The sequence below is a fragment of the Dipodomys merriami genome, unplaced genomic scaffold (assembly GCF_024711535.1).
Source record: "Dipodomys merriami isolate MVZ:Mamm:240054 unplaced genomic scaffold, mDipMer1.0.p SCAF_6, whole genome shotgun sequence".
NCBI classification, from domain to species: Eukaryota; Metazoa; Chordata; class Mammalia; order Rodentia; family Heteromyidae; genus Dipodomys; species Dipodomys merriami.
In genome coordinates this window covers 22,145,082-22,171,540 of record NW_027206179.1, presented here as the reverse complement: position 1 = coordinate 22,171,540, position 26,459 = coordinate 22,145,082, and the positions used below count along the sequence as shown (strand labels likewise).

At 41.7% G+C, this 26,459-nt stretch overlaps 1 protein-coding gene across 9 annotated transcripts in view; it reads left to right on the top strand.

The window, feature by feature from the left end:
• Mbnl2 (muscleblind like splicing regulator 2) overlaps window positions 1–26,459 on the top strand; it is a 151,003-nt gene that overhangs the window by 37,062 nt on the left and 87,482 nt on the right. For all 9 annotated transcript variants that reach the window (XM_070002718.1, XM_070002717.1, XM_070002719.1 and 6 more), the window contains one exon: window positions 17,509–18,126. In XM_070002718.1, the coding sequence (XP_069858819.1) occupies window positions 17,953–18,126 (174 nt within the window). In that variant the 5' untranslated portion in view covers window positions 17,509–17,952. The remainder of the gene's footprint in view (window positions 1–17,508; window positions 18,127–26,459) is intronic.

Here is a 26,459-nt window from a genome sequence, read left to right as displayed (position 1 = left end):
GGGCTACTATTCTGGTAAGTTCCAAGTAAGTCGAACTGACCACCAAGAAGACACAGTAAAGTGAACAAATTGCCATTTACACCCATGCAGATGGAGACGTTTATTCTAATCATAATGAATATTGTATATTTATCACTTGTTAAAAAGAGATGTATTAGTAGTTTAAATGCAAAAAATATTACTTCAGAGCCAAGTTGCTTTTTCATATATAGTGTTAATGGCAAAAGCAAGCAAGCAGACAAACAAATAAATAACTGGTGCCAGTACTTACGCCTATAATCCTAGCTACTCCAGATACTGAGATCTGAGTATTGAGATTCAAAGCCAGCTAGACAGGAAAGTCCCTGAGACTCTTATCTCCAATTAGCCACCAGGAAGCCAGAAGTAGAGGTGTGGTTCAAGTGGTAGAGTACCAGTCTTGATGGAAAAAGCTATGGCTCAGTGTCCAGGCCCTGAGTTCAAGCCTACTCCCTCCCTACTTCAAGACAATTATTGGGATATGCAAAACATTTATCTAAAGTACTTAAGTCAGTAGCCCTGTAATAATTTGCATACCAGAAAAAAGTTTATTATTCTGATTCTACCTTCTCCCCTTCCTCCCTGCTTCATTTTCTCTTCTCAGGTGTGGGTTGATTGAAAATTCTTGGTTCACTTAATGAAAGAGGTCAGACCAGTTTGAGGAGCCAGGAGCCAGCCTTAGCAGAGAATTGAAGTATGCCCATGGGAACTCAGATGATAAGATCGTTCTGGAAAATAATGAACAAGTAACTTGAGAGTTTGTCTTGAGGGTGGTATCACAGGTTATGTGAGGTTATTAATTTTCAACTCAGCGGTGTACCTCTCTTTAAAAAAAGCATTTAAAAAGGAAATGGATATGGTTTGGAGAGGAATGTAGTGGGTAGAGAGGAATTACTGGGCTCAAAGAAGCCCACCAGCCAGTGGATTTGGGAAACAATAGGACATGCATTTATATAACGATTGTGTCTTTGAGGCAAGGTCAAAAAGAATAGATACAAAGATAGCCATAAGCCTGGACCTAGTTACTTAAGAGGCTGAGATCGGAGCATTAAGTTCAAAATTAGCCTGAGCAAGAGAGACACTTTTACCTCCAAATTAACCACCAAAAAGACAAAGTGGAATCGTGGCTCAAGTGGTAAAAGGCCATCTTTGAGTGAACAAGCTAAAGAACAGTGCACAGGCCATGAGTTCAAGCCCCAGTATGAATGTGAGTATACAAACACACACACAAAGATAACCAGGTTAACTGTGCTCAAACAGATGTCTACAGGTTTCTAGGCAAATTGCTTAGATGTTGGTTGAAACAGAAATCCAGATAAACAACTTTGCCCCTTTAGGGCCAAGTGTAGGAGAATATTGGTCTGTTCCTCAGTTTCTCCTTCTATAAAATGGCAAGAAGCATGGTTTGCCACCCCAGAACTTTCTGGAGACAAGGCCGTAGCTGGAATTCTTCTTCCTCTCTCCCTGCTTCTCTGGTTTCCATGGTGACACAGCACACAGGGTGACGTTGGTTGGTGGCAGCCAGGAAGTAGAGCTGGCTGGTGATTAGCTTCTGAGGAGCCGGGTATGGGCTAAAGGCAACAAAAGATGCTGTTCCACGCATGCGTGGAGTGAGGGCCAGAGAATTCTATGTCCCATGTCCCACATCAAGGTGTTCCTGGGCATCCCTGGGCTTCCATCTTATAAGATCTACAAGTTATTTTGTTGCTCAGAGCTGGGGGCCTTAAACACAATAAATATGTGTTTGCTGATTTCCATATCTAGCCATTAGCTCTATTTCCTGTGAGATAAGAGTACTTGTTGACTCAGGCTCAATTCTGTAGCCTACTGCATGCTTGTGGCTTGACTCACTCCTTCTCAATGGTGCTTTTGAAAAGTCTAGCAGGAAATTGACTTAAAATTTTTTTTCCTAGGGTAGGTGAAATCACAACAGCAAATCTTGCTTAATAAATTGGCCACTCCATGATTCCCGAGTTCTGCTTTTCAGCTCAAATGGCGGATTGCTAGGGAAGTCTTGTTTTGTTCAGCGTTCATGGAATAGTTTCCCCCAGGAGTCTGCTCATGCTGAGATGTCTCCCAATGGACTCCAAGAAGCAAACATCAGGGCTGGCAAGGTGGCTTAGTGGTAGCGTGCTTGCCTTGCATGCATGAGGCCCTGGGTTTGATTCCTCAGCACCACATAAACAGTTGTGGCTCAAGGGGTAGAGCGCTAGCCTTGAGCTGAAGAGCTGAAGGACAGTGCCTAGGCCCAGAGTTCAGGCCCCACGACCTACCAAAAAAAAAAAAAAAAAGCAAACATTAGAGGTTTTGTTTTGTTTTTCTGACCATACTGGGGCTCGAACTCAGGGCCTTATGCTTGCTGGGCAAATGTTTTTACCTTTTGAGGCCTTAGTCCTTTTGTGCATTTAGTTATTTTGCAGGGAGAGTCTTGTGCCCATTCTCCCCTCTGCTCCCCCACTTCAAACTTAAGATCCTTCTACCTCCACAGCCTGTAGAGCCCAAGCAAGTAAGCATTCTAGGTCTTTCAATCCCCACCTCCCATCTTGGTTTGTTCCAGAATAGCTGTGTTCTGTCAGATGGCAAAGTCTGGAGGGGCGGGGGGGGGTGGTGGTGGTGGTGGTAGGGAGGCGGATGGAAGTGGAAAGAGGCTGAGAGCTGGAAGGTTCTTAGCAGAATTTCTCAGAGGGAACAGGTAAGAGAAAAGCCTGCTCTGGCTGTCCCCCTTCAGAGACCTGGAGACCCCCTCATGGGGGATGGGTGCACTATGACGAGGGCCCGGGGTGGCTCAGAGCTGTGCTTCTACTCGCTAGACAATGCCAGGGCTGAGGCATGGGGCGCTTGGAGCCCAGACTTGTAAAGAGACATCCTCACAGCCCTTCACCCTCTCTGTTCTGCTGACAGCCTTAGAGACGCCACTCTGGTGGTGTCGAGACCCTCATCTGGGTCTGTCTCTTGCTGTCCCGTGCTGGCTGGGCCAGGTCCTGCCGAGGTCCTGGCACACAAGTGTTAGCAGTGCTGCCCTAGTGAGGGACATGTGGAGAAGAATTCCCTGGACTCATGTGCATGCATGTGGGTCTGCACGTGGGCACATCCAGGGCCTTTCCCAGGGTGCCACCCACGCCACCCCTCCCCTCCTTCTGTACCCCCTTCTGTGCTCTACAACACACACCAAACATACCCCCACACAGCCCCTCCCCTAGGGTCCATGTCCCCTTTAGACCCCACAGCTCAAAAGGGCCTACTAAAAAAGAACACACACACACACACACACACACACACACACACACACACACATACACACAAAATCTAGGCCAAACCCAGCCAAGCTGATAAGATTTCCACAAGAGTTCCTAAAAATACCCTTCTCCTTAAGTCAGCCTCACCAATCACTACGCACTCTCAGAACTCAAGCTGAGGAGCTTCGGGAAATGACTGAGCCCCTCCCTTTCCTAGCAGAGAAAGTGGCATGGTGGAGAGCCACCAGGGCTGAGACCTGCCACACCGTGAAGCTGGAATAACATGGCGGAAGAGCAGGTGTGAGCTGTCAGCTCCGCAGCGTGGTCTGCTGGGTGTCCGCTCATCCGCTCATTCATGCAGCAAGTATCCGCTGGGGACCTGCTCCATCCCAGAGCTAGATAGTATTCTAGATGTCCAAGTCCTCAGGCTGTCCTCACAAATAGATTGTCTGGTAACGAGGTGGGTGTCAAGTAATGATATGGACTTAATAGGGAACTAGAGTAGCGAAGGACTGATGCAATATTACATCAGGGAAGGGCTCCCCATAGGCAGCCACATTCGATCTGTGACAACTGGGGAGAAGAGTATTCCCAACAGAGAGAACAGGGAGATCAAAGCTCAGAGGTAAGGATCTACCTGGTCGGCCTGTACCAGCTGAAGGCCAGGATGCCTGGAGAGAGGCAGTTCGCAAAGGGTAGCCAGAGCGGGCTATCAAAAAGTTCTCTTGACTTTTATGGTTTTTGTTGTTGTTGTTGTTGTTGTTTGTCAATCATGGGACTTGAACTCTGTGCTTGGGTGCTGTCCCTCAGCTCTTCAGCTTAAGGCGAGTGCTTTACCACTTGAGTCACACAGCACCACTTCACCACAGCACCACTTCTGGTTTTCTGGTGGTTGATTGGAGATAAGAGTCTCATGGACTCTCCTGCCTGGGCTGGCTTTGAACTGTGATCCTCAGATCTCAGCCTCCTGATTAGCTAGGATTACAGGTGTGTGCCACTGGCACCAAATAGCCAAAAAGCTGGAGTTCAAGCCCCAGTACCAACACACACACACACACACACACACACACAGACGCACATGGTACCGCAAATGCTTCTCAGCAAATGTTTCTTCTAAGGTCTAATGGGGGTTTTAGCTCTCCACTCAAGATGCTAACCCCAGCAGGAGCATCGTTAGCAACCATCGCTGTTTCTTACACCCATGCACCTTTCTCCCTGCCCTCTCCGTGTCCAAGCAGTGATTCATCCCCATGGATGAGCAGCGCTGGCTTTTCCCGTTAGCAGCGTGTGCGCACTTGGATAAATGGAGGGGCAGAGTTCATGAACCCATCCAGACTCTCCCAGAAGGGGATTAACAGCCATGCCTGCTTTAAACATGGCTCCCTGCTGCTCGTTGGCATGTGCAAATTCACCGCACACGAGCCCACATCGAACTATTTATGGAGTCGCGTGATCATGTAGGCCATCTCCATGCAGGATGGAACAGGCCTGTCACTCACTCTCTTAGCTGCTGGCTCCTGTGTGGGTAACTCTCCCTCCACCCCCCATCCCCGGACCTCCGGCCATCTCATGTGCACAGCTTTGATCTTAGAACTGGGCTTCTTCCTTCTTCTACTCCTGCCCTTGCCCAGCCAGGGAAAGGTAGAGAAGGTGACAGAAACATTCTTCAGGATACGCTCTGGCTCTCCTGGTTGCAATCACTATTGCCTATTGGGATGTCCTTGGCTTTGGTTCTCTCGGGGCCACCCCACGGCTGCCTGCCATGCATGGTCATCAGAACATCTACCTGGCTGACATGGTGGTGATGTGACTCTGTTTACCCAGCTTTCATTCTCTGCTTCTTCCTTCTATCCTCTAAGCGGGAACATCTTCTGGCTTCCAAGAGCTAGTGATCTTGTCCCCCCCCTTCTCTCTCTCTCTCTCTCTCTCTCTCTCTCTCTCTCTCTCTCTCTCTCTCTCTCTCTCTCTCTCTCTCTCTCTCTGTCTCTTTCTCTGCCAGCTGCCTGCTCCTGGTGCCCATCTCCACCTCCCCAGCTTCCCAGGGCCCTTCTTATGTCACAGAGAGAAAGCAAAGAACCAGGGAAGGGCAAGAGGAGATGCAGAAGCTGCATCCCAACCCTTGCAGGAGCAGCCTGGGATTTGGGGAGGAGGACAGCCCAAGGACCCCCACAGGTGCTCAGGGCCCTTCTGCCTTCAGAGCCGAGAGCCAGGAGTGCTCTGCAGGACCTACTTCTGCACACACGGTGGATGACTGATTCCCTGCCTGCACCCTGCAGCAGCGTGCCGCAAAACCACCACCTGCAGAGCTGCACGTCTGCCACATTGACAGCGCCTCGCCTCAGCCTGCACTGGCCTCCGTGTCCATAGTCCTCAAGGTAGAGGACTTTTCTGCTATTCTGTACTCTGCATAGAAACAGTTGCCCTCTCTTCCTTTATGATTATTCTGAGGATTCTCATTCTCTCTGTCTCTCTGTGTATCTCTGTCTCTCCCTCTTTCCTCTCTCTCTCCCCCGCCCTCTGACTTCTCTGACTCTCTCTGCTTTGAGTTCCTCTGGGCTTTTTTTTTTTTTTTGCCAGTCTTGGGTCTTGAACTCAGAGCCTGAGTGTTGTCTCTGAGTGTCTTTGTGCTCAAGGTTATCACTCTACCACTTGAGCCACAGCACCACTTCTATCTTTTTCTAAGTAGCTTATTGGAGGTAAGAATCTCATACATTTTACTGCTTGGGCTGGCTTCAAACCATGAGCTTCAGATCTCAGCTTCCTGAGTAGCTAAGATTACAGGCATGAGCCATCTGTGCCCAGCTTCCTGGGCTTTTTTGATCAAGGCTGGCACTCTACCATGTGAGTCCCACCTCCACTCCTGCTTTTGGCTGGTTAGATGGAGATAAGAATGTCTCAAATCTGTCTACTTAGGCTAGCCTTGAACCTTGATCCTCAGATCTCAACCTCCTGAGTAGCTAGGATTACAGGCCTGAGCCACCGGTGTCCAGCTTGATCATTCTTTCTGTAGCTTTGCTTTCTCTTCTTTCTGTCACTTCTAAATGACTAAATGATTTGTCCATGACCTTGTCTGAGTTGCTTCCTTTTTCTTTAGATGTTTGCATAAATGTCTCTTGCTCTTACTCTCCTTCTGTGCATCAGTGACTGTCCTAATAGGTCCTAGCTCTCATTTCTAAGAATATGACTTCCAACTCTATACCTGTGACAGTAATTTCTGGGCCTCCTTATCCACCTCAAGTCCCCTTCCTGGCACCTTTTCTTTGGAATAAAGCATCAGTGGCCTTTTGTCCACACAGGATCTGTATTTTGAAGTTCTTCCTGACTAGTCTCTTTTCTGTTCTTCTGATTTCCAGTCCCCACCAAGTATCCTTTCCTAATGTGTTCATAATATTCATGATCTTGAAGGGCCCTCTTCTTCTCCTTCCCATCAGTGCAGTGTAAGTTTGTGCAGATGGGGCCTTTTCTCCTGGGTCATTGCCATATCGTCTAACCAATCCCTGGCCCCTACAAGCTCTCTCAGAACTAATGCACCCCAGATGAGGTGCCATTGGGCATTTTCTGTAGATGGGGGTCTCGTCTCCATCCTTTCTGTTACCCAAGCCTCTGTGGTCATTGTATTGAACTGTTACACTCAAGTCTACCTAAGCCGCCTAAGAGTTCACAACTCTGATCTCAGGGGGACCCTACCAGCCCCCAGAGGGGCATTACAAAAACTGAGGAGCATCTGGAGCTTAATGGACAGGACAGATGGTTTGGACATCTTGGAATGGATGTGTTGCCACAGTAGAGAATCAGCCTATATTTTTCGTGACCTTCATGAACAGTCACACAGTTTAAAAAGTATTCAGGCAGGTGATGGTGACTCACTCCTGTAACACTAGCTATTCAGGAGGCTGAAATATGTAGGATCATGATATGAACAAAGCCAGCCTGGACAGAAATGTCCTTGACACTCCATCGCTAATTAACTAGCACAAAGCTGGGCCAGGAGCATGGCTCAAGTGGTAATATGGCAGCTATAAGAAAGCCAAGTGAGAGCTTGAGGCACTTGAATCCAAGCTCCAGAGTTGGGAGTGGAGGAAAACCCATTCATATTGGTGGGAGCCCAGATCACAACTCCATTTTACCTTTGTGTACCAAATCTTTATTTTTTTTTTCATCCTTGGAAGTTTTATTATAATCAGAGATTTAGAGAATGCAAACACTTTTCAGGAAGCTTTGACAGTTGGGGGGCATTTTTTGTTGTTATTGTTGTTGTTTGGTTTTGTATGTGTCCTGGAGATTGAACTCAGGGCCTGAGCTTTTTTTGATTAGTTCTAGTGCTTGAGCCATAGCTCTACTTCTGGCTTTTTTGGTATTTAATTGAGATAAGTCTCACAGATTTTCTTGCTCAGTCTGGCTTTGAATCATGAGCCTCAGGTTTCAGCCTTCTGAGTAGCTAGGATTACAGGCTTGAGCCACCTGTGCCCAGCTATTGGGGATTTTTGAAAAGCCAGTCATTGGTCACACCTGTGACTTTCTTTGTCCGTTACATTTATGATAGTGTCAGTCCCTACAGGCATCTGCTTCTGATGAGGTCTGCTCACTGTATCCTAACGACCACTCTTGGCTGTATCCTAATGCATTCTAATATAGGCATACCTAACACTGAGAATGTAAAGTATATAAATACGTATTAAAATATAAAATATATACTGCTCATCTTACAAAATTGTTTTCCTTTGGTATAGTTGATCATAATTTTGCTTAGAAAGCCAGGTGCTGGTGGCTTACACCTAACTCCTAGCTACTCAGGAGACTGGGAACTGAGGATCACAGTCCAAAGCCAGACCTGGGCAGGAAAGTCCATGAGATTCTTATTTCCAATTAGCCACCAGAAAAACTAGAAGTGTTCACTGTGGTTAAAGTGGTAGAGTACTAGTCCTGAGCAAAAAACACAGGGACAGTACCTAGGCTTTGAGTTCCAGGCCCATGACTGACAAAAAAAGAAAAGAATTTGCTTAGAAAAAGGAGCAGTGGCATGTATAGGTATACAGGCTGGTGTCAAGAGCAAAAGAGAAAAAAGGACCAAGGTGAGCTCAGTGGCAGCACAGGATGGAGGCAGGGAAGTTCAAACAGATTTCCCAGGAATGCTGTCTGGGTTTCAGCCGCTGCTCCATCTTAGTCCTATCTGGCTATAGCTCTTGGTTTCTGGCCATGCCAGTCACCCGTAAGAGCAGTGTCCATCTTAAATGTTATCTAATGTAATTACTTTGATTCTGATCTAGGAGCTTCTAACCGAGTTGTAAGTATTTGGGTCGGAGACACAGACACAGTGAGAAGACGAACGTAATTTGAATACAAATATGTGCTGGATATATTCACTCTGCATGTGGTTTCAGAAGTATATTTAGAATTTTTCTCTCTTTTCTAATTAAAGATTTTTCTTTGTTATTTTCTTTTTCAAATCTCTAAGCCTTTCTGGAATGGACTATGAGAATGGATTAGAAATTTTCACATATTAAAATCAGCCCTGGATTTGATTTTTTCCCCACATTTTTTCACTTGTACTTTAAGATATAAAATGTATGAGAAAACATTTCAGTTGGACATTTTACCCTTTTATTACCTTTATTATGGTATGTTGACCTTTTTGATTCACTGTGTATTTCCTTACAGAAATATCCTAGAAGTTGGGCACTGGTGGCTTATCCCTGTAATCTTAGCTACTTAGGAGGCTGAGATCTGAGGATTGTAGTTAAAAGCCAGCTTAGACAGAAAAATCTGCAAGATTCTAGTTAGCCTACAGAACCCTAGTGGAACTGTGCCCCAAATGGTAGAATACCAGCCTTAAGCCAAAAAGTGAGGCCCTATCGAGATAGTAGCACACAGGAAAATGAACTGGAAAGTGTTTGACAGAGCAAAGTGCCATGGGAAATGGTTTATCATGATCAGCCATGTTCTTCCCTACTTAGAATGAGAGTTTCTAGTTGGGTTCAGAAGAAGATCTAACAAAGGTTTCTCTAGCTCATATTCTAGAAAGAACTTCATGGGTTATATCTACCTTTGTATCAAGAGCTTTTCTACTTTTTAAAAAATTATATATCACTGACTTTGGTGAAATTACAACTGTTATTTCCGTGTGTGTGTGTGTGTGTGTGTGTGTGTGTGTGTGTGTGTGTGTGTGTGTGTGTGTGTGTGTGTGTGTGTGTGTGGATACATACTGACTCTGGTATGACAAATGCCCAACAATTTGTCAAAATGCACAACAATTTCTAATGAAGTTCCTAAAAGTAAAAGAATAATTTTGCCTTCATCGATACAGTTAAATTCTTGAAAAATTCAGTTACAGTAAGACTGTCCAAAAATCTTTTTTTTTTTTGGTCGGTCATGAGGGCTGAACTCTGGGCCTGGGCGCTGTCCCTCAGCCCTTCAGCTCAAGGCTAGCGCCCTATCACTTGAACCACAGCGCCACTTCTGACTTTTTTCTGCTTATGTGCTGCTGAGAAATCGAACCCAGGGCCTCATGCATGCGAGGCAAGCACTCTACCACTGAGCCAACTTCCTAACCCTGTCCAAAATTTTTTTAAACAAAATAGAACCTGATCTAGATGTTTTTGAGAAGCTAATGTTGGTACCATAGGCACATACCACAGAGGACCTGTAATATACTAGTAAGTATATTCTGGCTGCAGTGTACATATATATAGATAGATAGAAATATGTAGATATATATCTTAAACATTATTAGTTAATTTGGTCATAAAACTGCAACTCACAGAAGTTAGACACTGAGAGCAAGGGAAAGGTGACATTGTCCAAAAAGAAATGTACTCTTATGTAACTGTAATCCCTTTGAATATCACCTTTATAATAATAATTTTTTTTAGTAGTTAGGCACTATCACAAAGCAATTCAGAGGTAGAATAAGTGGAATTCAGAATAGAAAAGTTGTTATCCCTAAACCAACCAAAATGTTCAAAGCACCATTTTATATTAATTTAAAAGAAACCAAATTGGGTGTGGTAGAGAAACCCTGTAATACCAGCTATTCAGGAGGCAGGGGTAGGAAGATCAAGGTTGGAGTCCAGCCCAGGTGTGTGTGTGGTGTGTGTGTGTGTGTGTGTGTGTGTGTGTGTGTGTGTGTGTGTGTGTGTGTGTGTGCGCACGTGCATGACTGTGCACACAAGAGATGAGAGGGAGGAGGAAAGGAGGAAGGAAAGAAGAAAAAGAGGAAGAGGAGAATGGGGAAAGGGAAGGATAGAAAGTAGGAAGGAAAGAGAAAAGGAAGAGGGAAGAGAGTGAAAAGAGAAGGGAAGAGAAGGTAACAAACCAACTTAAAGAAACCTAGAAAGAAAGCAGCAATTTTCAAGGGCTAAAACAGGGTTCTTGTACATGCTAGGCCCTTGGTTCTTCAAGACAGAGTCTTATTACACAGCTCTTGCTGGTTTGGAACTCACTAAGTAGCCCAGCCCTCAAACTCATGATCCTCCTGCCTTTACTTCCAGAGTAGTTCTGAGATTATGGGTACGCAACACCACAACTGGCTCACAATGAAAAACACTAAATACCACTTGCCATCCTCTTCTTTGTATGTTCTTGACAACTTAGCCAGCATCTTTATTTCTTCTGCATTATAGTCTGCCTCACTTCTGTATTTTTCTCGGTCCACCAAGCTTCCTGTGGAGCGGTCCAGGTTAGAACCCTCTTCTTTATGGCTGTGATTACAGGGCAGTATTATGCCCTGCTCTTGCAGGCCAAGTGGTGTGGGTCTGGGTGCTTCAAGTGGCTCTTCCAGGTCTTTCTCTGGGCCTGGCTACATCTGACAGGCTCAGTATGCAGCCACGTCATCGATGAGTGGAGAGAACCGGCGAGGGCTCTAGAAATGGTGGTGAGGATGCTTAAACATCAAGCCACTCACAGCAAGAAAAACTTATTTTTTAAAAGATGTATTCCAAGCATTTAAGTATTACAGATAGGAAACTCTAAAGATTTAAAAAAAAACCCAGAGAAATAGGAAGGTCAAAGAGACAAGGGTTCTTGATTGTAATTAGATTTATGCAAAATAAAATTAAAAGCATCTTATAAATTGCTTAATGGATAAGGAGTGCTTGACTGCCTGACTGAGAAACCAGTTTGTTTTTGCAAAGATCTTTGAATTGGTGCTCTGGAAGGCTCATTTCTAACAAGCCAAGTTGCCTGGATGACCAAAGGTCCACCTGGAGAGCTGAGCGCTCATTGGCAGAGCTGTTGACCTTAGGATAGTCTTCAGTTTTGATCAACCTCAGCCTGAAGACAGGGTATGAATGGTGCTTCTCTCAAAACTGAACAAACTTTCCACCTAGTGTTGCTGCGATGGAGACATCTAGATCCTCAGCCTGGACTTGTCTAAAGACTTAGAACCCAAGGAAGCTACCTTCCCTCCTTATAGAGTGAGAGGCCTGTGTTTCCATGTCACAGGACCGCATAATTCAACCTCTGCCCAAGAACTTGAGCAGTAAATTCATATTTATCTATGCCAGTACTGGGGTTTGAACTCAGAGCCTAAACGCTGATCCCTAGTTTTTTTTTTTGTTTTGTTTTGTTTTCTTTTTGCTCAAGGCTTGGCTTTTACCTTAAACCACAGCTTCACTTTGGACTTTTTGGTGGTTAGTTGGAAATGAAGAATCTCATAGGATTTCCTCCCCAGGCTGGCTTTGAACTTTGATCCCCAGATCTCAGTCTCCTTGGTAGCTGGGATTAAAAGCATGAGCCACTGGCACTTGCCTAGCAAGTTTTTCTATGTAGTCAAAAGTCACAGCTTTTTGACTGATCTAATACCTAGAAGAAGAGTTTAAAATACATTTTGGCAGGTAAATAAAGACCCTAAAGATAGTTGGGATCCATTTGTACAGTTGAGTGGAAAAGCCCTTAGCATTCCAGGAAAATATCCTATCTTTAACCTTGAACTTCAATCTGGTCTTTCCTTGAAAGACAGTTGGGCAGCATTCTGTATAGCACTCTGTATGGAGGGGATGGATTCTGACAGAGGGCTGTCTGGGGGTCCCTAAAGCCCCTTCAAAGCAGTTCTCTCTCAGACAGGGGTCCACAAAACCAATTCCACGCTTTCCCCCGTGGCCTGTTTCATCCTGTGTGAAGTCTATGGTTAGTCTGTTCTCTCATTTTCACAGAAGAATCTCACCTGGGACATCTCTAGGGTGATTCTGTTAGTCCAGTTTTGCTCTGTATGTATGCATGTATGCATATAAGATATGGATGAGTATATATATATATATATATATATATATATATATATATATATATATATATATCCATTTGGTGGTCCTGGGATTTGAATTCAGGGCCTCATGCTTACTAGGGAGGCAATCTAGCACTTGAACCTCCACCATCTCTCCTTTTTTTTTGCATTGTTTTTCAGACAGTATATTGAGTTTTTGGGAAGTCTGGCCTTGGATGCCAAGCTTCTTACCTAGTGCCTTCTGAGTATTTGGGATTATAGAGATGAGCCACTGGACCTGGTCTTGTTTTGCTTTTATTGATGAGTCACACAGCCTCTTGGGATGAGCCCCCCTCCCTGCCAGCACTCCAGTAATTATGTCTGTGCCCATGTCACAGAAGAGGTAATGATGGGCCCCACATTCATGTGTATAGCATAGCATCGTGTTGGAAACCTCAGCTTACGCAGTAAACATGTTAAAAGTAAGACTAAGTACTAGAAACAATAGGAGCAGAGATCCTACTTTCCAGGATAGCTCAGGAACTTCTGAAAAAGGGAAATAGTGCCTTGCAGAGAGATACAGGGGTCCCTCTGGGCAGATGAGTTTGAAACGCCACCTCCTTTCCCATTCATCCAGCCAGCTAGAATGGATACTGTTGTCCTCAAAGGAAGCAACCTCCAATCAATGCTGCCAGAGTGTTGGGGGGGCGGGGAATAGTTCCCACTGTGGGAGACTGCTGGCGGCCCTGATGGTGCTCTACTCCCTGTGCCCTAACAGTGTCTGGAGCAGAAACTCTCCAATGCCCTTGGGTTTCAGAGTAAGTGCTTGGGAGCTGCTGCAGACAAGGGGCCTGTGTCCTATAAGGTGAAGTCTTTGATGCTCATGGTACAATCGTGCTCCCAGATCCATGGCAGGATACCTGCCCCTAGGTGCCATATTGGGCATCCTGCAGGAGAAGAGGGTATCTGAATATAGACTTAAGCACAAAATAGTGACTATTTTTGCCATCTTGCATGAGAGAGACCTTACTGTTTACTAATACTTTGTTTTTTTTGCCTGTAAATCCAAACTGCAGTCAACATTTTACTGGCAATAAAGGAAGATCTCAGAGAAGTTGCTTTACCATGAATAACTGACAAGGAACCTAGATAAAAATGAGGCCTGAAAGGTAGTCATTTGGACAGGGTTCTAAAAAATTCTATATTGGCTAATTGAAGAAATTCAGAAAGACTTTAAGGCTGTTGCTATAAGCTACATACATAATTCTGAATTTTCTAGCAGTGATAAAAGGAAGCAGATAAGTTTAAATTTAATACTTAACCCAACAAAGTAAAATATAAATAGTTTCCTATATGGTAAATGTGTAACAATTTTAATAAAATACTATCAATTCTTTCAGTTTAAGTCTTCCATTTCAGTCTGTATTTTAGATGTAAGGCCAATCTCAGCTTGGATGCTAAATTTTCATTGGAAATACTTCATCTTTCAGTTTCACACAGTTTACCATTGGAAAAGTAGATTTGTATCCTCAAGTTGGTAATATCGTATTTGAAAGGTTTCCCGTAACTGAGTTGAAGGTCAGTTTTAAATTGAATTTAAATTATTGAGGAATAAAAATTTTAAATAACTTTCTTAGTCACCTGAGCCAGTTAGGTCCAGATAGATGACTCCTGTATTGGAAAGTCCAGCCTAAGCATAAGCCTTCTCAGGAACTTGCAGTCTAGTAGACCTAGCATTTAATTAGGCCTCTAATTAGGCATATTGAAGCCTTGGTAACGTGTTAAAATTTGGTCTTTCCCATGCTTGCCTGTCATCATTGCTCATCTCTTTTAGCAGCCTCACCCTAACCTAACTCCACCTAAGCCTGCTCTCGTTCTCATTCCCACAGCTGCCTGCCTCTTCTTCCTTGGGACAGCCCAAGGAGGTGGAGCTTTGGAGAACTGGCTTTGTAATGTTAGGAAATGAACGGAGACCAAGCTAGGAAGAAGAGTGGGTACAGGAGAGGCTTGACAGCGGCATTCATGTGTAATGCCCACCCGCTTCCCTTTCCTCCAGAGCATCTTAATTTACAGGTGATTTGGCCATCAGAAAGCCCACCTAATCATGTGATAGTGGCTTATGCCTATAATCCTAGCTCCTCAGGAGGCTAAGATCTGAGAATTGCATTTGACATCAGCCTCAGCAGACAAATCTGAGAGACTCTTTTATCTCCAATTAAACAGCCCCCCCCAAAACCTAAAACAGCCTTTGGACCTGGAGGCATGGCTCAAGTAGTAGAGCTCCAGGCATGAGTGAAAAAGCCCTGCTTTTTTTTTTTACAGTCTTATTATGTAGCTCATGTTGGCCTTGAGCTCACCATCTTTCTGCCTCACCCTCCTGAATTCTGGGGTTACAGGCATGTACCATTATGTACGATTGTTACTCCTGCTCTTAAAAGCAAGTTCATTTTAAAGATTTATATGTAGAAGGAATTAAAAGAAAACCCAAACTCAGAAGCAGAGAGAACAGTAGGAGTAGAAGGCCAGGGAGGAGAATTGGGGGATGTCAGGGCAGAGATACAAAATCTCCGAGGAGGAACGAATTCAAGAGATCTATTGTGTAACCTTAGCGACCACAGTTAGGAACAAGGTATTTAATTCTTGAAAACCACTGAGAGTAGAGTTTTTGCCTGTTCCCACCACAAAAGTCAGACAAGGTAATACATAGGCTAATTAGCTTGATTGTCCATAATATCTTCCATAATATTGTGTTATTATATATATACAAATAGTTTTTAATTCATCTATGAGATATTTCTTTGAAAAGCAAGTTTGTACTTAGAGTTGAACCATCAGAATTCTGGCTTGATTTTTGATGTTATTCTAAGTAGAAATGAGAGTCTAAGAGAAGTCTTCTTTATCTCAAAAACAGCATAAGCAAACATTGTTTGGAAGACTAAATGGAAAGTATTGCCCAGGTGTGGTTTTTAGGAGCTTCTGAGTTAATTATTCATACCTATGCCAACTACACAGAAATGCACATGTTTAACTATTTCTGCTGCCTTTGAAATGAGCCAAGGCTTCATCTCTGTGTTCCTGTAACTTACCAAGGACTTGGGGAATTCTCATGGTACAAACTAAATGTGTTCATCAACCCCTTAGAATTAGTGCTCCACCTCGACTGGAAGGAATTTACCTTTAGCTCTGGCTTCCACATCCTTTGTTCTCCACTGGAGTTGCAGGTAGGGGTGGAGGTAGGAAGAATGCAGGTCCTGGCTGGTCTATGAAACTTGACCCAGAGGAAATTTGGTTCTTAAGATCATCTTCTTAAGCTGCCTGACTTAAGCTAGTTGATGTTGCTGCTTCAAACTGGTGTGCCAAGCAAACAGGCAGGAGCCTGCCTGGCTCCCTCAAATATTTTATAATTGAAGTTAGGTATGTGTCCCAGCTTTCAACATTACCAATTTTCTTAAATGCATACACACACACACACTCTCTCTCTCTCTCTCTCTCTCTCTCTCTCTCTCTCTCTCTCTCTTTCCCTCTCTCTCTCTCTCTCTCTCTCTCTCTCTCTCTCTCTCTCTCTCTCTCTCTCTCTCTCACTCTCTCTTCATACAAATACTCTTTCAAACAAGTAAAAGAACGATGGGGATGAGGTAGCATTTCCCACCAATCCTGTGCACAGTTCTGCTACAGAAATGTTCCATGATTGGGTAAAGCTTGAGTCACACCATTGTGGTCCCTCCTCACACAGCAATGCACTCATGGCCAGGAAAATCCCTAGTACAGAGAAGCCTGTTTGGCTTGAGTTAACGGAACTGAATTGATTTGGGGATCCACTCTGAGGTATATTCTGATAGGCATATCACTAGATGATTTCATCATTGAGCTAGCATGGAAAGAGGGGAATATTATTATGTTTTCTTGGTAATGTCCAAATTGTAGTGTGTCTAATCCTTGAAAGATTAAAACAAGTGATATATGCTAATCCTAAAAATCTAAACTTAATAAATTACCTTTTTCTGTTGTAGACACGTTTTAATTCCAACATGCCATACATGAGACCATTTTTAGGTTCTGTCTCAGTTAAAACTAAATTAAGGCTGTCTCAAATGTAGAACGTCTGCCAAATCAGTGCAAGGCCCTGAATTCAAAACCCCAGTACAGCCAGAAGCAAATGCAAAGTAAACAACTCAACTCCAACTAATGAACTAGCATTTATTCATTTAGTTATCAGAGTAGTCAACAAACATTTCTTGAGGCCCGTGATAAATGATATGAAGCAAGGTACTTGCGAAACAGAAAGCTATAAAGATTAGCCCTATTCTGTGAGTACTTACAGAGTAAAGGAAGAATCAACACCAAGCAAGTAATAATGGGGGGGGATGGGGGAGAGAAGCAGGGGAGAAAGAGAGAGTAGTAAAAAAAAAAAAAAAAAAAAAACGAAAAACAAAACAAAGTTAAAGATTAGGGAAGGATCTACGTCAGATCATTGTAAACGAGAAAGAACAGGAATAAGGGGCCCACAGTTTGTCCAAAATCACAGTATCTTCATTACATAAAAGAGACACATTCCAAATAATTGTTTATAGCATTGCCAACACTAAAATCAATGTCCTAAATGTGAAATTAATTGGGAGCCACAGTTCTAATTCACTGTTTTGGCGATTAAGCACATTAGATTGAATTGTTTCAGAAGGTCTAATTATTGTGTCTGCCACACTCATCTGTTTGAGTCACTCCTCACTTTTGGACTACTGCCTAGATTGTTCTGCAGTACAGTTTCAATTGCATCTTCTTTAAAGAAAAATTGATGCATAACTTTCCCCATTGTCCTCAAAACTCTAACCTGCATAGCTGCAAATTCTAGAGAGGCACTAAATAGATTGTTCAAGTATTGATATTTTTGAGTTTGGATATAAGTTAATGTTTTATTGTATCTTGCAGCTTTATGATTAAAAGTGCCCAGGTAACATCATATGTCTCATTGTTGGTGTGTATGCGTGAAATACACGTTAGCCTGACCATATGCATGAAGATGTGTCAACTTCTCTGACTTTGATAACTGTTTAATTTCAGAATTTACAAAGGAAGAAGGAAAGAAAATTCTGCCAAAATATGAACATCTGAGCGACGTATTTTTGAGTATCACCTATCACTCTGAGCATCAAAACGAAATATTCTCTCCAGGAATGAGATGGTATTGAAGTCACTTTATTAGATAGAGTCTTGTCTACAAAAGCATCCAGACACTGGGACGCTGGAAGCCGGAGATGACCCTGACCAGGCTTGTCTTGTGGCCCACCGTTTACAAGTGGGATGTATTGATCCATGAGTGACTGCCTGCCAATAAATCCTCTCCTCATCAACTCTGTTCTGTGCATTGGACTTGATTAAGCAGTTTACCACTTAACTTTGGACTTACATGTGGGAGCTTTCACTGTAGTGGTTTTGGAGTCACTAGAACTTGGATTGATTTCACCCTTTACCAGAAACTAGCAGAGCCCATAGTACATTTTCAACATGGCTTTGAACGTTGCTCCAGTCAGAGATACAAAGTGGCTGACATTGGAAGTCTGCAGACAGTTTCAGAGGGGAACGTGCTCCCGCTCCGATGAAGAATGCAAATTTGCCCACCCCCCCAAAAGTTGCCAGGTCGAAAACGGGAGAGTAATTGCCTGCTTTGATTCCTTAAAGGTAAGAAAATGCCTCTGTGTGTCATTTCCGTGTCAAATTGGACTTGCAGTTGGAGTGCTTTTCATTGTACTTCTTTATAAATTTAGCCATTGCTTTCCGATTCTGTTTTTTTGTTTGTGGTGAGTATTGGGAGATTTTTCACTCAAATTTCCTCATAGGGACTATATAAATATGTGTTTGTACATATATATACACACACATACACACACATACATATACTAAACATATCTGTGTTTAAAGAAAAAGTACATGCTGGTACCTTTCTGGTCTCACATGACAGTCATGACCTCAAGAGTTTTAAATCAAAGTCTGGCTGTGACAAGTGAATATAAGTATTGTATCAGTGTTTGATCTCCAGAAGGTTATATAAAGGAGAAGAAATTGAATGTGTCACTTTTGTAGGGCAGTCACTTGGCCTTAACTTCTTGAAGAATATGCTATTCTTGGGGCTTTTTCTCTTGAGCAAAGTCTTCCTAAATTATAGTTTATTAAGGCTTTCATTCTCTTTTAAAACTGTTGTGAGGTATAACAGAAATTCAGTACACACTGAGTTACTTAGGGAGATACTATCTGTAGGTTATATAATTTGAGAAAGAATTGTGATTCAGATAGGCCCTTGATGAGCTCATGTCTAGTCAGAAAGGAGAACTCATTAGCAAGCTGATACGAAGCAAGAAGAAAGAGATGAAGGCCTTACAGGAGAAGTAGCGAAACACATCTGTATGAACCCATAGGGGAGAGCTGGCTTCCACCTGACTGACTGAAGTCATCTTTTTGGAGTCCTGGGTACTTATGTTGTAGACCGATGGTGGAGAGTTTGTGCTTAATGATTGGGGTGAATCCAGTGAATGAACTACTGAAAAGAAGTGAGATGAGTTAGCCCCAGAATGCTTTGAGGTATTTTTTGTTTTTTTTTTCAGACCTACAGTCATGGTGTTTTAAGGTCCAGTTTGTCAGTATGAAGGTGATAAAGATGTTCTGAATAGAGACAGTTAAGACATTTAATTTTTTTTTAAAAGAAACAGTTTAATGGTCTCATTTCTCTAAAGACTCAGTGAGTTTACCAAGAAGTTAAAGACAAGCTTGATCATATTCTTGTTATATTATTTGAGAAATCCTGGTGCTCTGAGTTTGCAGACTAGTGACCTTGGCTTATTCTTGGGTATTCGATACATTCCTTGGATGTGGTCTTTGGAATGATTTCATCTTGTGTCAAAATTACTCTTTTAAGGAATAATTTACTCCATAAATTAAATTCATAAATTAACTCCATAAAAGAGTAATTTTTGTACTTTATAATTACTAAGAAGTAAATACTACTTCTGTTTAAAAAAAACGTTATGTCAAAATTCGTAACATAAAATTTCAACTATATATTTATGTATCTCTTAAAAGTAAATTTGTTTCCTAAAAACAGAAAAATATATCTATAGCCTAACAGAAGTCTTTTGATGATAACACTTTAACAAATTTAGATGTATTATCTACACCATGAGTTCTCTCCATTTTATGTTTATTGGACTAAAGTAAAACCTAATAGATAAAACACAATTTATAAACTACAATATATTATATAATGGCACATTTATATGTGTTTATTACCCTTATATTCAAAAAAGTAAGGCTAGTCCAATTTTCCCTTTATGACTATCACCAATAGAAATATATATGCAAAGCAATGTAGATTTATTATTTTTATTTCTATTCTTCAAAGATAAAGTACTGTATTGCTCCCAGCAGAGTGGCCAGTGGTAGCCATGTAAATTTAAACTCATCAGAAGGGCTTGAATATATGGAAACATGTCAGAAATGAGAAGTTAATTTTGCAGGTCATCCACAGTTCCTTCATTTTAGCAATCTAAGACCTCTCTGGTTGGATACTTACTACAAATATCACTATTTGTGTAAGTTTCTTCAAACTTTACATCCAGTTACAGACATAGAGGAAAAATATTCAACTATTTCTTGAAGATCAGCTGGGGGAACAAATCCCTAGAGAACACATTGATCTTTGTCATTCATTGCTGTGGATTCACCAGGCTATACCTGTTTGCCAAGTCCATCAGATCAAGGATCATGAACAATATTATCTTTTAGTATATAAGACATGAAGTAAGCCATGAGTGTGTTGAACACTATTCAAGTAAAAAGTGGCCTTTAGAGCCACTTTTTAGAGCAGGTGGCTCACACCTATAATCCTAGCTACTCAGGAGTCTGAGATATGAGGATTGAAGCTTGGAGCCAGACTGGGCAGACAATCTGAGACATTCTTATCTCCAATTAACTAGCAAAAATACCTAAGTGGAGGAATGGCCCAAGTGGTAGAGTGACAGCTGTGAGCACAAGAGCCAAGCAAGAGTGCAAGGCCCTGATTTCAAGTCCCAGTACTGATAACAAAAAAAAAATCATTTTCTAACATCCATTTTTAAGTGTAGAAAGTACGGTTGTATTTTGCTTCAAGTCATCAGTTCACTTTTAGAGATATAGACTTTCAGGTGATCTGAATGTGATATTTTATATGTTTAAAGTTGTCAAGCTGAAAAGAATTTGACAAGAGTCTAAAGGCCCTTGATTTAGTCAGACCCAAGTCCAAACTTTTTCATATGTGCCTCTAGGCCTTCAGTGGGGGTATTCATGAATAAGTAACTTTGAACCCATGACAGTAAAGTGAAGATTTACACCAGTAAAAATAGCTAACTTATGGGTAGTCCCTAACAGCTCAGCCCTATAAATTAGTCATGACGTTGAAAGGAATAGACTTGAGGTAAACAGCATCTTTTGTTGTTATTTATTCCAAGTTGAATTGTGAAACACTGTGGAGTATGTACATACGTAGGTGTGCATTTCAGTGCTGGTCCCAACATATGTTAGGCAAGCACTCTACTACTGAGCCGCCAACCCATTGTAGGGATTTATAACGGTAAGAAGGATTTAGTTTGCCTGGCATTCAATTGTGGGCCTTTTTGTCTTGTTTTAAGTTATTTGTATATGTGACTAAAGTATATATGAAAACAATTTTGTGGGGGTTGTGAAAAAAATTACTGATATCTTTGGAAAGAAAATAGTACATGTAAAAGTCTTTTGTAGCTGGGCACTGTTGGCTTACACCTGTAGTATCTTAGCTAGGAGGCTGAGACCTGAGGATCACAATTCAAAGCCATCCAGGACAAGGAAAGTCCAAAAAAATCTTATCCCCAATTAACTACCAAAAAAAGAAAAAAAAAAAAAAAAACAGAAATGGGGCTGAGACTCAAGTAGAAGAGCATTAGCCTTGAGTAAAAAAACTCAAGGACGCGGAAGTAGCGCTGTAGCTCAAGTGGTAGAGCGCTTGCCTTGAGCTGAAGAGTGCAGGGAAAGCGCCCAGGCCCAGAGTTCAAGCTCCACGACCAACAAAAACAAAACAAAACAAAAAAACTCAAGGACAGTGCCCAGGCCCTAATTTCAAGCCCCAGGACAGACAGACAGACAGACAGACAGACAGACAGACACACACACACACACACACACACACAAAAGTCTTTTATAAAACATAGTTTAAATGTCACAGCCAAGTCCTTCCTGTGACATTTGTCCATTGGTCACAGCTGTTACCTTTGTGCTAAGCACCTGGGATCAGGCTGCTTTTGTTTTGAAAGTTGCAGTATGATTGTGAGCCACAGACATGACTTAAATACTTTCCAAAAGGCCAAGTTGCATTCCAGAACACTGTGTTCCTCAAGTTAGGTTAACTTGACAATCTGCAAATTGTTTCATGAGCAACCAACTCCCTTGTCCCAAAGGCCTTGACCAAGTGAACCCCATCTCTGGCACTTCTATGAAACATGAAACATTTTCCACCCAGTTAAGATATTTGAGATTTTCCTTTTCAGATTCTTCTTGTTGTAACTGATAGCAATTAATCTGGGTTATTTTGCAAATTGAAACATCTGGAAAGAATTACATGAATTCACTCTGGTGCTTATTAAGATGAAGGATTTCAGGATTTACTACTTTTGCTTCGTGTTTGTTTGTTTAAACATTTGAATTCAGCTTTATAGAAGAAACCATTTTTAAATCATATTGCTAATTTGGGTTCTGAGGAAATTTTCTAAACAAGTTTTAGAAATGTAGACATACATTAGACATACCCTATCAAAATTAGTTCAGCCAGTGAACTCATGGACCCCAGGTCATGCCTATAATTCAGCTTCTCAGGAGACATTAGTAAGAGGATCACAGTCCAGGCTGGTCTAGGTTAAAAAAAAAAAGTCTGGAAAAAAAATAACTAAAAGCAAAAAGGTGAGGAGGTGGTAAAGCTTGGATGTAGGAAGTCTAACACCCTAGGTTTAAATTCCGCAGTGCCACCAAATATTTTTTTTTCAGAGAAAGATACTATGATTCTTTTAACATCTCAATCTGATGGTATCAGTTATCAGTTTAGTATCTTCCAATGGCTTCTTATCTTCCACGGAAGAGACTAACACTGCCAGGTAGAATAGATGTGAAAGATGGATCTGTGTCCAGTGCTTGGTTAGCTGATGTTGTTTCTCCACTGCCCGTCATCCTTTCTACTCTGGACACCCCATGTAGTTTAAGGGGTGCAGTCCTCCTCACACTGTATGTGGTGGACACCCCTAGAGTCATACACCATACCACCTTGCAGCCAGGTGCTGTGGCCCTGAGGGCAGAATGCCAGCTGATTTCAAAATCAGGAACTTCAAGCCATGCATGTTGACGCTGGGAGTAAAATTTAACATTGAAAAATCGACAGATCATTCCATTTTCTCTGTAGGGTAATTCAAACCTCATGCGATGAATTAATGGATAGAAAAGTTTTAGTTGTAAAGTTCGTTTTTCGACATAATGACTTACAACGTTGGTGGGGTGGGGGGAGATGGGAAGGAATGGGAAGGGGAAACAAAGGAGGAGGCAGCAATGCTTGATAAGAAATGTACTCATTACCTTGCCCATGTTATTGTAACCCCTCTGTACTGTATTTTCACAATAAATAAATAAATAAATAAATAAATAAATAAATTCAGACAGCAAAAATAAAAAAGAAAGTAAAGTTTTAAGTCTTAGTACTTATTGATAACAATTTCAATATTAAAATGATATATAGAAGACCATTTTAGACAATTCCTATAAAACATATGTAAAAAGGTAATATTAATATGTAATTGGCCTGGACCTTAAGTTCATGTACTTGAATCACTACTGAGCTGTTAAAGGCTAATTATGTGCAGAAATTACTTGAGCATTTCATAAATGACATACCTAATTTTGACTTGGTTTGCAAAAATGATCCCAGACATTTTTTTTAAATTACTCAGTAACCATTATAGTCCTATAGTACCAGTCCCTTTTCATGCATTATTAATTCTTCCCACTAACTTTGTTAGATAAATAGAATGATGTCAGCCAGTCTATGTGAGCATTGGTTCAAAAATTTAGAAAACTTACTAGTGACTACCAAACTGGTAATTAGTAGAGAAAGGTAACTGTAGCTTCAAAGCTGGCCTTATCCATTTTTTCTTCCTAATTCCTTGCCCAGAATGAATCCTCCCTGTAACTTATTATAGCATTCCTAAGAGCCTGATAATATTCACATTTAGCCAGTGTAGAACATTGAGGTGCAATCAATCAATCAATCAAAACAGAAGCCCCTAGGAAGAAGCCTGCTTAGATAGTACAAACTTAAATAATTAAATGAGAGAGAAACTGCAAGAGAAAGTAAGTTACACTGGGTTTTTTGTTTTTGTTTATGTCTGTTTGTAAATTCCCTGCTAGCACTTATTTGAAATGCTTTCCAGTGGAAAGGGTACAGCCCTGGGCTGAGGAGTTTGGCTTGTGCTACAGGGACTATACCAACAAGGAATTTACCCCCTCCAGTAACCTCACTGATACTCAATAGCATAGTCTTTCCACTTGGTTTGATTCCGTTACTTCTGGCTCAGAGATTACAGTCCAGTGTGTATTAGTCTTCCTCAGTCCTGTCATGACCAAGAATAAGACGGATACGTGGAGGACAAACTCTCTCCCTAAGCACTAACCTCCAGGATACAGGGAGTGAGTAGATGTTGACACATTTATGTGCACTCAAATTTACCTGAGCCACTTTTCCTGACCAATCAATCAGCATGTTCAGGATATTGCCAATGAGAGCATTTTCTTATGACTTGGGGTTTATGCTTATTCCAAACATTAATCCTTGTAGGAGATATTTCCAGGTTGAAGGAGGGCATGAAGAAAAGACAGATCATAATATAGCCAAAGCAAAATAAAAAGGGCACATTCAGCTCTCAAATGGTTTAACTTTCACTGAAATTACCATCATCCTACTGGAGTGTTTCTTTTTTTTTTTTTTTTTGGAGCATTTCTTTTTCTCAACAACAACAACAACAACAAATCTATTATGGGAAGGAAGAGGAGAAAAAAAACAGAATGAGGGAAGAGGTGACATAATTGTCCAAAAAGAAATGTACTTATTACCTGACTTATGTAATTTTAATCCCTCTGTATATATCAATATTCTTTATAAAAACAACAAAAATTAAAAATTAAAAAGAAAATCTGCCTGGTGTAGTGGCTTTGGCTTGTACTTCCAGCTGCTTGGGAAGTAGGAATGGAAGAATTTGTCATTCAAGACCAGCCTGGGCATAAAAGTTCTCAAGACCCATCTCTACCAATGGTTGAACTCAGTAGTGTATACCTACCATCCCAGCTATGGGGAAGTATAGTGGCCAGGTGTAGTGGTATCGTCCAGCAACATGGGAAAGCACAAGTTAGGAGGATTGTAACCCAGGCTGGCTGAGACATAAGAGCAAGACCCTGCTTCAAAAATAACCAACATTGAAAAGGGGTTGGAGGTGTGGCTCCAATAGTACCGCACATGCCTAGCATAGCACATGCTGTGTATTCGAATTTTTGAATGAAAGGCTGATGTGGCTGCTTATAATTCCCTTAATAATCAGTTTTAATCTAAAACTCACTTGGTGAAAGTAGAATATGACAGATGTCATTTTTATTAAATATCCATCCTATTCAGTCTCATCTCATGCTCGTGAGAAGGAATATTTGCAGGGCTCCTGGCCTTTATCATTAATGACACCAAAGAGATCATTTCCACACCTGCTACAAAACCCAGCCCTGACCCAGATGCTAGGCTCTAAAATTAATCAGCAGCAGCTCTGTTTGGAGACATGAATTCTCAGAGCTTCCCTTCGGTTCCCTTCAGGCACCCAACTGTATCTGGTCGATGCTGGGATCCCAGCATCCTAAATGAAGATTTCCAGAAGGTCTGCTATGTTCTGAGTGGCATAGAAAGCCAAGGTGAAGAGAATTTCATGTCCTAGAGAACTCGAAGCATCTCCTCTCATTTAGTTATCCTGAAGAGTCATTTAGTTGGTACTAAGTACCAACCATTACATTTGGTGCCTAAGCAAGAGACAGGGACTTTGTCCTCATGACACTTACGATCCAATGTGGAGAATAGTTGCACCAGCCACAAGGGTTAGAGTGAATGAAAACAGAGATCAGGCCTGAGGAATCCCTGAGCCACATTACTTAATCTGTGTCTTACCTGTTCTTATTTAATGTATGCATCATTTATTTGAATTTTTCCATTGGAATTTGATTTGAATGACTCTAATCGTGATCATGTAGTCATTATAATCTCAAATTCACCACAGCCATTCATCCTGTCTACAGAACAATCCAGAGACCTCGAGGTCCTTAGTTTGGAACTTTTATTGGGTCCTTCATTCTTTCTCTTTTCCCTCACCGAGTGAGGTGATAGAGTTGCACCAAGAGAAAATAGAATTAATTTGTCTCTGGTGTTTCATATGGACTGGAATCACCACAATTGGGAATATAAATGGTCACATTACTATAATCCTTAGGAATCACCATCTAGTATCTCTTAATGATCATGTTTAAAAAGCAGGGAAGATCAAACTCTCCTTGTCACCTCCATCATTTGCAAGGGGTCGCAGACTTTAAGAACAGTGCAGAAGAAACACTTCCAAAAGAAAAACACTTCTCCAATCTTAAAAAAAAAATCCATGCAGGCTTCTGTACCTGCCTCTTCTGCCTCTCCAATGTTTCTTACTCTGCCTTCAGAATCCCTCACCAACCAACCAATACTCTGTTAAATACTGTGCCATATTCCTTGGGAAAGATATATAAAGGTAACACACTGTTCTTGTCCTTAGAATTTTATAAAGTAACTCAGGCACAAAGCTATGTCAAGAAAAAAAACTGCACAATTAGCTATTATACTATTGGCTATTAATTATTAGTAGAGAAGACTCAAAGTATATGATGTGCATGTTCAGAAATATCACAGTGAAATA